Source organism: Toxotes jaculatrix, chromosome 16 (genome assembly GCF_017976425.1).
Source record: "Toxotes jaculatrix isolate fToxJac2 chromosome 16, fToxJac2.pri, whole genome shotgun sequence".
Classification (NCBI taxonomy): domain Eukaryota; kingdom Metazoa; phylum Chordata; class Actinopteri; family Toxotidae; genus Toxotes; species Toxotes jaculatrix.
In genome coordinates, this window is record NC_054409.1 from 25,441,712 (window position 1) to 25,458,529 (window position 16,818).

The 16,818-nt window shown below is 49.0% G+C and overlaps 1 protein-coding gene across 1 annotated transcript; it reads right to left on the minus strand.

Annotated features, from left to right (window-relative positions):
• Positions 1 to 265: 265 nt before the first annotated feature.
• Positions 266 to 16,338, minus strand: LOC121195220 (multidrug resistance-associated protein 1-like). Its single transcript, XM_041058542.1, has 30 exons — positions 16,303 to 16,338; positions 15,665 to 15,844; positions 15,421 to 15,546; positions 14,677 to 14,814; positions 13,480 to 13,605; positions 13,324 to 13,385; positions 12,774 to 12,922; positions 12,217 to 12,391; positions 11,738 to 11,915; positions 11,476 to 11,640; positions 11,046 to 11,138; positions 10,772 to 10,975; positions 10,465 to 10,611; positions 8,818 to 8,905; positions 8,014 to 8,210; positions 7,400 to 7,576; positions 6,795 to 6,962; positions 6,316 to 6,482; positions 5,907 to 5,990; positions 5,364 to 5,472; positions 5,023 to 5,230; positions 4,407 to 4,717; positions 4,134 to 4,333; positions 3,877 to 4,003; positions 3,656 to 3,757; positions 2,818 to 2,964; positions 2,527 to 2,685; positions 1,771 to 1,937; positions 1,007 to 1,201; positions 266 to 473 (listed from the first exon to the last, which is right to left on the minus strand). Exons 1-30 carry the CDS (start codon positions 16,336 to 16,338, stop codon positions 365 to 367), a joined length of 4,494 nt encoding a protein of 1,497 aa, XP_040914476.1. The 3' UTR covers positions 266 to 364.
• Between the last annotated feature and the right edge of the window lie 480 nt (positions 16,339 to 16,818).

The following is a 16,818-nucleotide window of genomic DNA, read 5'->3' on the forward strand; positions in this document are numbered from 1 at the left end:
CTGACAGCCACAGAGCAGAGAATTCACTCTGTTATCATTCTGAATTACACGTGTGAAACATCCACGTTGCCAACATCACAACTTATCTAATGCTAAACATTTATTAAGTCATTTATATGAAGTCGCCTTTCTTTGTTTGCGTGACTCCTGTGATTTCTGAGTGGATTCTTCAGTAAAATTCATCTTTTCTGGTGAAATTTGTTGTTTATTTTCTTGATTTAGTGATAAATCATTCTTTGCTTGTCAAAACAACTTTGTAAAACCCATAAATGTTCATGTTCTGTCACTGAACAATAACAGTTTCGAGGTGAATGAAAGGTGCGGTCTCTACACCTGTCCAGCGTCACTGTCCTTTTGTCTCACGTCAAACCAAACCAGCCTCAGCACACAGCTGGTAGAAGCGACCCTGCAGCTGGACGAGCTGAGAGGGGGAGTCCATTTCTGCAATGGAGCCTCGGTCCATCACGATTACCCTGAGGACAGAGACACGACGTGAGACACAAGAGTCATACGACTCTCAGAGAGACAGCAAGACTCAGACCAGTCAGACCAGTCACAGCTCTGTCTCTGTAACAGGGCCCCAGTTAGACTGACGTCCTGAGACAGAACTCATCACTCTGAACGACGTCCCTCTCTGGTCTCATTGGACTGACACAGACAGACACACACACAGACACACACAGCAGTTTCATGTATAAACTTACATGTTAAAACGCACACAGGGTCACTTCCCTTTCCATCCATGAAACGTGTCAGATGTTTCCAGAGCTGAAGTTACCTGCTGCAGGTGTTACAGACAATCATTGATCCGATTCTGCCTGAACACCTACCTGAGTCTGAACACTCATCTCAAACTAAGAGCACAGAAGTAACTTTCATCTGTGACCAGAAAAGGAACAAAAGTCACAGTGAATACTGAAAATATGAAAACACCAAAACCAAAAACCACAACGGCTGCTTCTCCAACGCTACTGTCGCTAAGCAGCGCGGGCAGAGGAGACGCTACCTGTTGGAATCCATGATGGTGTTGAGGCGATGAGCGATGGTTAGGACTGTGCAGTCATCGAACTGAGTACGGATGGTGCACTGGATCAGCTGGTCTGTCCTCAGGTCCACAGATGCCGTGGCTTCATCCAGAACCAGGATCCTGGTCTTCCTGAGCAAAGCTCTGGCCAAACACAGCAGCTGCCGCTGACCAAGGCTGCAGGCAAACACATGAGAGCGTCATGACCTCTGACCTGTTCTCCAAAACATTCCTGATCACTGGTCAGGTGAAGTAAAACTGTGTAAACATGTAGAAATGTGCAGGCATGTTCTTTTCATCTGAAGTGTGACGCTGCGTTTACACATTTCTGTTGTAAATATATTTTATCTCTTCTCATGAAAATGAGTGATTTATTATTGATAGATAAAGTGAATCTTTATTGATCAGTTTCTTCTTCTGTGAGTCCTGAAAGAACGTGTCTTAAAACAAACTTATTCCAAACTTCAGTGTAACAGTGTGTGAAGCTCAGTCTGAGTTCACCTGAGTTCAGCCTCGTGTCCATGTTGACATGTTGACATGGGTTCATAAATGCATGTGAGACTAAATGAGTCCAGCTCGGTCGACACCATCCTGCGTACCACTGTGATTGTTTAACACTTTATCAGAAACGTGACGTTGTGTCAGTGCCGTCATTCAGGAAACCTGTGTTTCCTGCTGTGTGAGAACGACACATCGCCCCCTGCTGTCAGATAAATGTTGTCCAGGTGTGTAGTGGGTAGGTCTACCTGAGGTTCTCTCCACCTTCACAGCATTGATGGTTCAGTTTTTGTGGCAGTGCTGATACAAAGCTGCTGAGGTGAACCAGGTCCAGGGCTTTCCACAGATCTTCATCTGAACAGGTGTCACAGGGATCCAGGTTCATCCTCAGAGAACCAGAGAACAGCACCGGTTCCTGGAAACACAACAGTCCAAGTTACCACTCAGCTGGACACCTGGCCACGGCACTCTGTCGACCAGCTCACCTGTCTGTCAGTGGTCAGACACCATCAGACCTGAAGGAGCTCATGGTTCCCTGTTACCCCACTAGAACATGGTGCTCCCGGCCCCAGAACCCAGCCTTACTGTGGTTCCTGGACTCAGATCCTCCAGCTCTCAGGCTCGGGTCTGGGTCTGGTTCTGGTTCTGGGTCTGGGAGGCGGACTCGCTCCATGTGATAAACCTTAGAGTCAGTTCTGGTTCAGGTTTTCCTTGAACCATCTCCTAGTTAAGCTGCTATAGGCTCAGACTGCTGGGGGACTTCCCATGATGCACCTCTCTCCTGACTCAGCTCCTTCTCTCCTCTCTTCCCTCAGAGCTGTGGAGTGTGGATCAGTGGGCCACCTCCTGCCCCATCATTACTCTCATTAATTATTATGATTATTAGTCCTGTTATTATTGTTATTATTAACCCTGTTAACTCCTTTTCCCCTGGTATGATTTGACGACACGCCCCTTCCTGTTTTCTGTCAGAGTAAAGGACTCACTGAAGTGGAAGGACCGACCTGAGGGATGATGGTGATCCTGGATCTGAGATCATGAAGGCCGATCTGAGAAATGTCGATCCCGTCGATAAAGATTTGTCCTTTTGCCGCCTCCTGAATCCTGAAGATTGCCAAAGCGAGAGAAGATTTTCCGGCTCCCGTTCTTCCAACGATCCCGACCTGACAATTCAGAGTCATCAGACAGACCCAGCTCAGGTTTTAACTTCAGAACTTTTCATGTTTGTGGTTTAACTCGTGTTCATTGCTCGTGGTTCTGCTGCCTCAGGATGGATCATGAAGTTTCATACTGACCTTCTCTCTGTTCTGGATGTTGATGGAAATGTCCTTTAAGGCCCAGTCCAGACCTTTACGGTACTGCAGTCCGTAACCCTCAAACCGAAGCGTTCCTGTCGTCGGCCAGGCTGCCGGCAGAACGCTACCCTCCATGGTCCACGCCGCCTGCGAAGGCGAATTGGGTCAGACCGACGGCGTCATGAGCCAGAGACACGGAAACAAGGTCAAACACGAGGACGTTAAAGAAACAGAGAGACAATAATAAAACACACTGTCATCCATCAAACACACAGAGACGTCTCACCTGTTCCACTGCACGCCCTACAGGTGGTGAGATGGTGTCACCTGTATCCACACTACGATACAGGAAACGGCCTGTGATTGGTTGGCTGGGCCTTAGCCTGTGTGTGTGTGTTACCTGTTCATCTCCCGCTCACCTGCACAGCCACGTCTCATCAGTGTGTCGGTCCTCGTTTCCATGTCTCAGGTGAGCAGTTACCTACCATGTCCAGCTCTGTCCTCGTTGTCGTTGTCCGTCTCTTGTTTGGATCACTGCCTCATCACCTGCTCAGAACCACTCACCTGTCCCACTCTACCTGCTGCTCTCCTACATGCGTACACACACACACACACACACACACAGACAGACACACAGACAGACACACACACACACACACACACACACACGAACACACACACAGACACACACACACTGACACACACACACACACACACACACACACACACACACACACACACACACTGACACACACACACACTGACACACACACACACACACTGACACACACACACATACTGACACACACACACACTGATACACACACACACAGCGAACCTCTTTGGGCGTGCTGTCGTACTCTTTCACTCGTTCCACCGACACGATGTTGTTTTCCACGTCGGTCCAGGATCGAACGATCCAGCTCAGGATTCCTGTGACCTGCAGAAGGTGAACGCCCACAGACAGCAGGTGATCACATGACCACAGACGGTCTCTGAGCTGCAGCCTGCAGCGGACAGGAAGCTTGGCCGCAGGTGATGACTTCATGTGTTTTTCACCTGCAGAGAGTGTGAAACGGCCAATCCCACGATGCCCGGGCTCAGTTCATCCCGCCCTCGCACCGACAGGATGGCTGCGGCCAAAACCAGCAGATTCCCCAGGAACTCCAGATTCACGGCCAGCCACCTGACAGACAGGGAGTCATCTCGAACATATCGAACCGTCACGTATTCTTATCGTCAAACATCAGAAATACAGAATCTAACCGATTGTGAGTGTTCCCCGAGTTACAGCGGGTTACGTATCCTGAACGCACCTGGTGGCAACAAAGCGAGGAAAGTAAGCTTCCTGGTTGCTGTCGATGCGGCGGCTGGCCTGCAGGATGAAGCGCTGCTGTTCGCCAAAGGCTCGGATGACAGTGGCGCCGTGCACCGTCTCACTGAAGTGGCTGTAGATCGGCGAGCGGCTCACTGCCTCCAGGCGCCGCAGCTGGCACGATGACGCCACGTAGAAACTCTGGAGACCGGAAACGAATCATTAATATTTCTTCACTTCAAGCTCACAGAGGACAGTCAGGAGACACCGTTACCTGTATGAAGATGTAGATGCAGGTGAGGGGGAGGAGCACCAGCCCTGTGAAGGGTGTGGCCAACAACACAATGATGCACACCTCCAGCAGCTTGAACAGGTAGCCCAACATCATCTTCAGCCCGTCGGGGATCATGCAGTCGATGGCGTCCATCTCCTTCGAGAAGCGGTTCAGGAGGTTTCCGCTGGGTGTGGCCTCAAAGAACGACATGGGCGAGCGCAGCACGCTGCGGAGGAGGTCGGCGTGAAGGTGACGCGACGCCACGATCCCGCCCAGAGCGATGGCGAGCGTCGTCCCAAACATCGCCATCCCTGAAAGACATGATGACGTCACCAGGGAAACAGGACAGTTTCGTTATTTTGGATGTTGTAACGTAAACACTCCAACGTCGGAGGATCAGAGACGTGTCAACGAATAGTCATGGCAACAAGTGCTGATAGGACACACTCATCTGCCTCCCTCCCTCCTTCCCCCTCCCCCTCCCTCCCTCCTTCCCCCTCCTCTCCCTCCCTCCCTCCCCCTCCTCTCCCTCCCTCCCTCTCCTCTCCCTCTCTCTCCCTCCCTTCCTCCTTCTTTCTCTCCCCCCCCCCCCCCCCCCCCCCCCTCCCCAACTCACCCTGGGTGAGGCCCAGTGCAGCGAACACGCTCAGCCTCAGCTCATGTTTGGTCTCAGTGCTGTTGGACGCCGCCTCGTCGGCCCAGAGGCTCAGCCAATAGTTGTAGGCCAGAGAGGAAGCCTGCTGGAAGGCGCAGAGGAAGATGATGGTGGTGATGAAGGTCAGGCCGACGGTGTTGAAGTACTCTCTGTACGTCTGCAGCTTCACCTGACGACACAAGAGCTGCGTTAATGCACTCCGCTCAGTGAGTCTGTTCCTGTCGCCGCTCTGAAGAAATCCTCCGTCAATGACACAAAGACAAACATTGGACGTCGCGATGACGATGAGAAGGAACCCTCACCTTCCCCGTACGAACCCGGTCGGCCTCCGTCAGTTTACCAGCATCGTCAGAGAAATCCGGGTCAGGGTCGGCCTCCGTCACCTGAACACTGGCACTGCTCAGATCACAGCTGGAGGACACAGAGACAGAGACACAGAGACAGAGAGAGACAGACAGAGACACAGAGACAGAGAGAGAGACACAGCGAGAGACACAGAGACACAGAGAGAGACACAGAGACACAGAGAGACACAGAGACAGAGACATGATGTGAAGGTTCATACGGGGGAAAGACACAGACAAACAAGACAGACAGGACGACAGGACGCTTCATCTCAAGAGTCTTTGTGACGTTTCCGTCCTCAGCTGTCGAACACGTGACAGAAGGCGACTGATGCTTCAGCTGTTACAGGTTTGGATGTTCACTGGTTATTTTTGTCATGTGATTATAGGACAATATGACAGCTTCATGTCTGTCCCCTGCCACCTTCCTATGAGTAATGGCTATGAAGGACAAGTCCAGACTATGAGGGACATGATGTGCAGCTCTGTCTCTCTCTTTACCTGATCAGCTGTTCCTGAGAGAGATCGATGGAGAAATCAGTCACACTGAGGCGAGACACCGACTTCCTGTTACCTGCACACACACACACACACACACACACACACACACACACACACACACACACACACACACACACACACACACACACACACACAGATAAACATGATACAGGTAAACCTGTGATTTTCACACCAACAGTCCGACTGTTCCGAGCTTCTTCACATGATTCTGAACCTGCTGACGTTAGAATCCATGATGTTTGTGACTCAGCTTTAAAAATCTCACAGATGATTCACTGTTTGGTTTCTGAGGTTTAGTTCTCAGGTTAGTTTGGTTACTGGTTACTGGTTACTGGTTTGATCCCACTGTTGGACTCGTGTCTCACTCTTGTCTCGGACGGTGCTGCTCTCTCTGCCATGGTTTCCACCGAAGGTTTGAATTAATTTGGCGAAGGCTCCCTCTCTGTCCATCAGCTCCATGTAGGAGCCCATCTCAGAAATCTGACCATCCTCCATCACCACGACCACGTCTGCTTCAGACAGGACGCTGAGGCCATGAGTCACCAGCACACGGGTCTGAAAGAAAAGACCACAACACAAGGTTTAATAACAGCAACAACACGTCACAGGCTTCAGACGGGACTGGTCCAAACTGAACAGATGCATCTGGACCAGGTATCTCCTGTACGTTTAGGGACCATAGAAGAAGACAGTCATGATCCTAGGGTTCAGAAGGTCGCACACTTTTCAGATCGCTGCCTGTGAGTGTTAACACGTTAACACACAGGACGGATGGATTCATCACGAGAGGGTGAGCAGCAGTCCTCAGTGTGCACATCGCCAAGGACCTCCCCTCGTCACTACACATGGACAACATGGTGGCCTCACCTTGTCCTTGAGTAGTCCTCTGGGTCCAATGACTCGATCAAAAATATGTTGTCCCACATGCGAGTCAACAGCTGATAGCGGGTCGTCCAACAAGTAAACATCTGACTTCCTGTAAACAGCTCGAGCCAAACTGAGCCTCTGCCTCTGACCTCCAGACAAGTTCAGGCCCTGTAACAGACAGACAGACAGACAGACAGGAAGACAGACAGACAGACAGACAGACAGGTTCAGACCCTGCAGCAGGAAATACAGCAACAGGTAAAGTAACAGACAGACAGACAGACAGGCAGACAGACAGACCGGCAGGAAGACAGGCAGAAAGACAGGCAGAAAGACAGGCAGGCAGACAGAAAGACAGACAGACAGGAAGACAGGCAGACAGAAAGACAGACAGGAAGACAGACAGGCAGACAGACAGAAAGAAAGACAGAAAGAAAGACAGGAAGACAGGCAGACAGGCAGACAGAAAGACAGGCAGACAGGCAGAGGGTCCATGTTTTACAACAAGCATCCCCATAGACAGGCCCCCCAGGGGGGTCAGGTTCCTGTTGAGACGGCCCTGTACACAGACCCAACCCTTAATGGGTGGGGTGGGAGGTTGGTACCTTCTCCCCAATCTCGGTGCTGTCTCGGGCGGGCAGCAGCTCCAGGTCCGGCAGCAGAGCACAGGCCTCCAGCACACGATGATACCAGCTCTCCGTCCTCTCTGCACCAAACACAATGTTGTCCTTCAGAGACGCATTCTGCACCCAGGCCTGCTGGGGGACGTAGCCCACTGAGCCCTGTGTATGTACACACACACACACAAATGACACACTATGAAAAAGATGATGTGCAGAGTAAAGGATTATTGGAAACCATGGAAACAGTTCAGCGCCGTGTTGTCTCTGACAGTTTGGTGTGATGTCACAGGAAACGGTTTCTGAGTTTCGAATGTTTCATCACAGGCTTTGAAATAAAACGTTCCATGTGACGAGTCATGGAGCAGAGACATTAAAAACTGCATCACACTCCAGGATGACATCTGTTCATTAAAAGTTGCTGAGTCATTGCCAGAAGCAGAAGCTAATACACATGCTCAGTAGCGGTCCTCCTTCTGTCCGAGCTCCTTTCAGACGCATCGCAGTCAAAACGTGACCAGTTATGAAAATAGTGTCATAAATACAAACACCAAGGTTTAAGCTTAGAAACAATAATAATAAACTTTGTTTGTCATCACCTTGATGGAGATGAAGCCACGCCTCCTCTCCATCTCTCCCAACATGGCCGACAGGAGCGATGACTTCCCTGAGCCAACATGGCCGACCACAGCCACCAGAGAACCCGTCTTCACCTTCATGTTGATCCTTTGCAAACACGGAGAACCCTCACGAGACCAGGAGAAGAACCCGTCCTCAATCACAACACCGTCTCCATCTGGGGACAGAGTGTGGGGGGGACGCGGTTATAAGACAAGGTTCCACAACACGAACAACATCACATGATTATGTTATGTTACACAGTTATGATGTTTCTGTTTCCAGCACATGGCCCGACTTTGTTCTACGTGATTAAACAAGGTTCCACATGGTTCTACATGTGTCTATAAAGATTCTAAACCAGCCACATGATTTTTGTTCTATATGAAGACGACTGGACTTGTTTGAGGGTCAGGGGTCAGGGGTCGGGGGTCAGGTTCCACTGATCTATTCTAGTCTTACAGTCTGCTTAGTGGATGTTCAGACATCAGGTCAGGTCAATACATTTATGAATCAACAAATTTCTTTTACTGAAAAAAACAAAAACAATAACTAGATAAAACACCAAAATAAATGAAAGTTCATTTCGATTTTAAATCTCAAAAACATTAAAAACTGTTTTTATAATAAAGAAAAAAGAGAAATCTCTTTCACTTCAGAGCTATGCTAACATTCCCCCCTACTTCCAGTCTTTGTGCTAAGCTAGGCCGGCCGCTTCAGTGCCGGTGCACAGGTGAAACTTACCCATCATCGTGAGTCGTACAGGTGTGTGTGACATGTCATACCTGTGCTGTGAGGGAGTCTCTCCACGTTGTCAGGCTTCAGTTCATCCTGACACATGAAGCTGGTGAGACGTCTGAGTGCGACAGAGGCCTGATGCCAGAACAGATTCATCACAGAAACATTAGAGCAGAGACACGGTCACGTCACGCAGCGTGTTCATGTACAGTCACACGCAAACATCTCTGACCAAAATAACCTCAGTCTCCCTGAGTCTGAGTCCACCTGTGGGACATTCACCTGTCCTCGTCAGGTGAAACCCTGGTGACTGAGGCGTAATGAGCGTACCACACACAGCAGCCGAGGGGAGATGTCAAACTCAAGACCAGGATCGGATTCTTCCTCTAAACCACACGTGTCAAATCCGGCCTCACATTTCCTTTCATGACAGCGACAGCTTGCAAAGTGCAAAGTGATTTTCTTAAAATACAAATTTAAACTGCTTCACAGACATACAGTGTGTATAAACTACATGTCCCACAATGCATCTCAGTTTTGTTACCTGTGCAATAATGTTGTCTAACCACTAGATGGTAGTGTCTTAAGAAAAGTTGATGCAGAGGGAAGAAAATTCAATCTGAGATGGGAAAGCAAATGTTCGTGTTTAACACAAGCCGAGATTCTTATTTGCTACGAGGCAGTGAACGTTCCCAAGGAATATAATTATACCAAACCCAGAGCTAAGTATGCTAACTTAGCTTAGCCACCAAGAAAAGCAACAACAGTTCCAGGAACTAAAGCGCAGCCTGCTGTCGCAGCAGGCATCTGCCGTGAAGCTCGGCCTCAGCATCTGCTGAAGGTATCTGAGCAGGTCTGTCCACAAACAGGCTTTTAACGTCGTCACACTGTGGCTCTGTCTCGATGGAACTGTAACCATAGCAACATGTGGATGAAGTGAAGGAACCTGAACACACATGATTCCTGTATGTTTCATGCCTGTTTGTCATATTTTGTATTTTTTTTTTTTTACTTTTCATGTCAAAGTGTTTTTGTCTCATTTTGTTGTCCATCCTGAGCAGGACTGTCTGACAGAAGAGAAGCTGTGTCTTTAATGGGACCAGCAGTCAGAGTGAACTGTGGGAAAACCACAAGGTGACGTAGATGTCCTGCTGTCAATCATACAAACAACCAGTGGCTGCTCAGCTGCTTCGCTGTGACGTTCTTACACATTCTGAATCCACCATCCACCACGTCACCGACTCGTGATGGAGCTGTTGCTTTTTCTCCATCGTTATTTCTCTGTAACGTGTTTTCACTTCATGTAATAATTTATAATCCCAGCTGAACTGATGTGAATTATAAGTTCACTCACTGTTTACACTTTAAAGCAAACTTTGATCCTGTTGTGTTGCTTTTTAAATAAATTACATTTTCCTGTCGTATTTTTGTTTAAAGTATTTGAAAACCTCCAGATTAGACGAAAAGGATTTAAGACCAAAAACATTTCAAAACAGTTTGATCATCGTCTGTAAACCACTGAACATCTGTATGTTCACTCTGTGACTCTGGTTTTCTTTGACTTGGAATCCTGGACGCTGCGTGACGCATGTTACGTGACAGATGTGTCCTGGACGCTGTGTGGTGTAACGTTCCGTGTTGGGATGTTGGTGGTGATGCTGACACTCCAGTGTCTCTGATTGGCTTGGACTTACCTGCATGGTGGTGTTCATGGCGAAGGGAAGCTGACTCAGTGGAGTTTTCAGGATGTTGATGAGAGCAACAGAAACAAAGATTTTCTGAGCGTCCAGAACATTTTGCTCATCGATCGACACGTAGACTCCAAACACTGACAAAGCGATCTGAGAACAGCAAACATCAGGCAGCTGATTCTGACGAGTTCATCAGAGAGGAAACAACGAAACAACAAAATTATCAGGAAACACAACAAACACTGAGCTGACCCCTCAGAAGCTATGACGTCAGAATGAGTTCACCTGGTCGGGCAGGTGTGAGACTCACCAGGAAGGAGGAGGAGTTGAATGAAGCCAGAGAGACGGAGTAAAGGATCTGAGATTTCTTCAGGGCGTTCAGTTCTCCGTCTCTCAGGACGCCCACTTGTCGCACGAAAGCTTCTTCCCAGGCGTAAAACTTCAGGATTTTCACTCCGCTCAGAATCTCATTCATGAGTTTGATGCGAGCGTCCATGAACTTCATCTGAACCTCCTGAGAAACACCGGCAGCAGGTTACACAGGACGACCATCAGATTTCAACCAGTGGGCAAAGTTTTCTCACCTGGAGTTTGCTTCTTATTTTAGCGATGAGTCCGTTCAGAGGGAAGATCAGAAGCACGGCAGCGACGCCAGCGAGAGCGGACGGTCCGAGGAGCTGCCAATCAAACGGCACAGAGAGAGGGCGTCAATTAATCAGCTGATCACTGAGGTTTACACCGATCACTGACTCAATCAACCAATCACAGACAAACGTTGTTCAAAGAACCAGTAACAGTATCACCAATCACGAGTGACAGATTCTGTCAATCAAAAGACAAAGACGCCACTGAACCAGTAAAACCAGTGAGACCAGAGAGAATTAGTGAAGTGCCAGCATAGAGATGGAGTGTGAGGCTCATCATCAGTAAAGGCCACTTTCAGGCCACATGACGTTTGTCTGTGATGTACATCAGATCCACGTATGATATAAGCATGACGTCAGATGTTTTTACCCGCCACAGGAAGTAGAAGCAGAGTACGATCTCGATGGGCGCGATCCACACGCTGTTGAAATAAACCACGAAGTCCATCAGCTTCTGAGCATCGGCTGAGACCAGATTTACAGTTTCTCCCACAGTGAAGCGTCGCCGTGACGACGCGCTGCTCGCCACCAGACTCTGAGGATTCAAACAGAGAAACTTCTGAAACAGCTGTCCATCACTTTCTGGACAAACCGTCCCTGCCTGTCTCTCTGTTAGCTGTCTGTGTTGTTACCTTCCTGTAGATGAGGCCAGTGACGGCTGTCTTCAGTCTCATTCCCACAGTGAAGCAGTGGAACATGTACTGATGATGGAGGACAGACTGGAGACAGGACAGCAGGAAAAGCAGCGAGGCGAACAGGAAACCCTTCCATGTCTCTGCGTCTTTGTCCCGCATGAAGCTCAGCAGCTCACTGCACACAAGCGATGTACAAACAACATCAACTACAAACAACAACAACAACATTGTTTATGTTTGGTCATGCTGTGTTTGGTTTAAACTGTAAACAATTAATCATAAACTACAAACAATGAACAAACAATACACTAAAAACAACACAAGAGAACGACAACAACATATAACAAACAATAACTGATGTAAACACATGATCCTCAGACTGCAAACGTCCTGATGCCGATGTACCTGTTCAAACATAACACACCTGTTATTCACACCTGATGAAACAAGCCTGACCTCTGACCTCTCTGACTCACCTGAGAACCTGTGGCACGGCAAACATGAAGGCATCGTGGAGGAGGAGACACAGTGTCCCACACAGGAAGTATGGCCCAAAGCTCTGCCCCAGAGCGCGTATGAGGAAGAGGTCGTAGCCCCGCCCCTTCCTGTTCTTCTTCAGCAGGGGAATTTCCTCTGTTGGTCCAGCAGAACCTCTCGATCGGGCCCAGGGTCGGAACCGTGACCAGGACCGGGATGGTCCAGAATCTGCAGGCTCCTCTCTGCAGAACATCGAAACGCAGACATGGAAAATGTGGGCGGGGCCTGTGCTCACCTGTACTCCATATTTTCTAGCAATTACTAAAGAAATGACTGTTTTGTTTGTGTTTTCTAATTGTGTTCCATCCTCAGGGCGAACAGACGGAACAATCCAGAATGTTCATGTCATCATCTGCTGCGTATCTGGGTCCGGGCCCAGGTCGCAGGGGCGCCCCGTCCACAATGCAGCAAAGTCCTACAGCAGTCTGACATCACTGTGACCTCACTGTGACATCACCTGTTTACTTCACCTGTTTACATCAAACTTTCACAACACAAACAGATGTAGAGTCGTACTGCAGCTGTCCATGGTTCTGAGTCCAAAACTTCTCCAAGTCCGTCATAATCCGGATCGATGAGTCCTGATCCCGCAGAGCCCACAGATCTGCGGCCTGCAGGGGGCGTCGGTAACCCCGCACTACCAAACTGACAGGAAGACAAAAGAAGGACAGCACATTTCATTAACGACGACGTCTGTAGGAACAATCAGTGTAACGACGTGTTTGTGTTTAACGTGCTGTGGTGCAGCGGAGGCCTCCACACCTGATTCTCTCGTCGCTCATCTCAGAGTTACAGACTCGCTCAAGTCGATTCTGACTTTGTGATAATTATTCATAAAAACTGAACTGGACCTTCAGAATAAAAGCCTGTTAGGGTCTGTCTCTATCCACTGTGACGTGGGTCTTCTACCTTCAGATGAGCAGTTTGTCTCAGCAGGTTAAAGGTTAAACAATTCTGCTGTTGTCATGGATACAAAGACACTAGTACTCAGTGTTAATAGTGAGATCGCTGCGGCTTTTTCGTGATTTGATTCGGGAAGTTCGTACCTGCTGAACCAGAAAAAGAAAAATTTGGAAAGAAATGAGGCGTCTTCCTCTGGACATCGGTTCTAACAAGAGAAGACAGTTTGTTTCAGTTAGCGTCAGATTTAACAAGACTTCAACGAACCGGAGACTCGAACTGGACCAAGACATTTTTCTTACCTGAGTGTAGACGCGTCTGTCAGAGAGTGGACGGCGGTCCGAGAAGCAGCTGAGGACAAGTTCAAAGAACTGGAGGGAAAAACAGATGAAGGACGCCATGAAAGGGGCGGGGTCTGACGAAAAACCCTAAGACAGCAGACAGCAGAGGTCAGAGGTCACTTTGTTTGGTTGTTATGGAGATGAAAAATTTCTAAATTTCAAAGAAAAAATTTAATGTGAGGAAATCACAAAGAAAAAACAAAACAAATAAACATCAAACGTCAAAAAGTTTGAATGACAACAAACTTAAATCACGTAAATGATTCAGTTTTCCTGTTGCAGCTGCTTCATGACGTTCGATGATCGTTTTATTCTGTGCAGAACGACTTCACTTCACAAGCGACGGTGATGATGTTCACGTCCTCAGAACCAGCGAACAGCTGCAGGCGTCAGCACATCTGTCTTACATTTAGTGACGTGGACACCTGTGGACGGTGGACGCAGCAAACGCTGAAGCCACGATTCTTTTAAAGTTCACAGCTTCTTATTAACTCACAAACTTTTTCATAACTTCAGTATCGTTTCTCAGAAACTCGTTCGTTTGTTTTCCGTCTGTTTCATTAGCAGCTACACACAAACTGTTTTCCAAGAAATGATGAACATGCGTGTTCACACGTCAGGAGGGAAGAAAGTTAGACTGAGCTGTGAAATACTGCAGCGGAGAGAGAGAAGAACCTGACGGAGACGATCGTCTCACGTTTACACCTGAAATCATCACACAGACACAAAAAGACACAGATGGTTAGAGCTGATGGACAGACAGAGACAGAGCGGGATGCGACTGATGGCACATCAAACAGGAAACTCGCTCAGGATGCCTGGTGGACACGGACAGATCGACTCAAGGCACTGACCCCACAGCCAAAAAGTTCAAATAACGCTCAGCGTCTGTCACATGACCGAGCTCAGAGCAGGTAAACCCAGAGAGAACTGAACCAGGTGAGAACCTGCTTCCTGATCCAGGTGATCAGGTGGATCCAGGACCGACGGTTCGGCTCAGAGAAACCAGATAATGTAAACAAATCCTGGATATGTTGAACCTGGTTCAGGATCCACAGCTGAAAACTGTCTCAGCTGGTCTCACGTCCTTCTGACCCTCACTGGTCTCTGAACCAGAGAGCAGATAATACATGTTTATTCATGATAAATCACTGATACCTGATCAATTATCTGCTCCATGCCGACCTTCAGAGGAACAACGGAGCACAAAACCATAAGAATCCAGAAGAAGAAGAGGAGGACGGATGAACGAGTGCCCTTCATCCTCTCTACCTGCATTATAACAACAGCCAGGACCTGAGGAGGAGGAGGAGGAGAGAGGAGGAAGAGAGAGGAGGAGGAGAGGAGGAGAGAAAGAGGAGGAGAGAGGAGGAAGAGAGGAGGAGGAGCATGTGAGGAACAGATCAGGTGTGGTGGATCTGAGCGGTTGCCGTGGGAACCAGTGTCTGTGTAGCATGTGGTCATCTACTAGCTAAGCTGCTATAGGCTCAGGCTGCCGGGGGACTTCCCATGATGCACTGGGCTCCTCTCTCTCTCTGTCTGCTCTCATTCATACATGTTATTGACTCAGCTTCTTCTCTTTCCTGTCATTCTATTCTTTCTCTCCTTTCTTCTCCTCTGCTGTCTCTCTCTGTCTCTGCCCAAGATGGCGGCCCCGTGTGTGCGACACTCGGAGACTTTTCCTGCGTCTCTGTTTGACAGCATGTGACGCCGTTTGTTATTAGTCCTGTTACTGATCATGTTGTTGTTACTTTTAATCCTGAAACCTGAACTGCCCCAAGCCCCCCCCCCCCCCAGCCCCCTCCCACACCCCACCCCCCCACGTCTCCTCCTCCCCTCTGGAGGTAGCCTGTGTTATGATTCAGTGTATAAATAAAGTTGAATTGAATTGAGCTGATGTACCAGAGTGAGGCTCCGGACCAGCGGACCCAGAAGGATCAGCAGGTGCTTCTGGATCTCCTCGTTCTTCTTCACCACAAAGTAAAACATCTCCAGAAGACCAAAGGACGCCAGCGTGAGACCGAGGAGCTGCAACAGAGACAGAGACAGAGATGTGGGACAGATCTGACCTGGACCCTGGCGGCGAACCCCCGACCTCTAAACCCAGATCCCAGACCAGACGTTGACCTCGTCAGGGTCTCCGTACCGTCTTGCAGCAGCAGAGTTTGGACAGAGGGATGACGCCTCGGTGGTGGCGGAGCTGCAGGTAGAGCAGGTAAAACGGAGAACAGGTCCACAGGTAAACACATGGGGACCACACCAGTACAGTGTGCTGGAAACACTGGGTCAGGTCTGGTCTGGGGGTGTACCAGGTGAGGTTCCAGTCCTGAAACCACAAAACAGGTAAAGACTGATGATGATGTTACAGAGAAGGAGGCTGGAGGTCAGAGGTCGGAGGGTCACTGGTTTGATCCCTCCACCAAGAACAATGGATATGGTGGTGGTGAAGGGGACACGCCCCTCCCCTCCCTCTGTGACCACGGGCCCCTGATCAGCTTCCCGGGCGTCCCAGGAGACAGCATCTCTAATATCAGAGTGGCGGGGTCAGAGCGGCGGTGTCAGAGTGGCGGGGTCAGAGCGGCGGTGTCAGAGTGGCGGGGTCAGAGCGGCGTCGTCAGAGTGGCGGGGTCAGAGCGGGGTTAGAGCGGTGGCGTCAGAGCAGGGTCAAAGCGGCAGCGTCAGAGCGGCGGCGTCAGAGCGGCGGGGTCAGTTCACTGCTCGAAAACTTTTTAAGTCTGCTTCATTCAGTTTGTTATCAAACCAGTTTTCAAACAGGAAACTCACCCAGAGACGATCCAGACCGCTGCACAGGTCCTCCATCTCAGCCATGTCTGCTGTCTCTGTGTCCACTGCTGTCTCTGTGTCCTCTGCTGTCTCTGCTTCTTCTTCTTCAGTAAAGTTCTGCTCAGGGTTTTAGTCACAGCTGAACACAGACTGAATCTCTCTCTCTCTCTCTCTCTCTCTCTCTCTCTCTCTCTCTCTCACTAATTCAAAGAAGCTTTATTGACATCTTTCAAAAACATTGACAAAACATCAAAACAATTTATCCAAGTTCACAACAAAGACAACAAAACAACATCTGACGTATTTATTACTTATATGTTTGGAATAAATTAAGTGTGTGTGTGTGTGCGTATGTGTGTGCGTGTGTGTGTTAGCACGTGTTGAGGTGTGTGTGTGTGTGCTGAGCTGGGACAGCAGTGGACAGTGTGTCCTCAGCTGCTTTGACACCAGCCTGATAAATAAATGTCTCTGTGCTGTTTAAGTTTCTCACGTCTCTGAGCAGGTGAAGGTCATTCA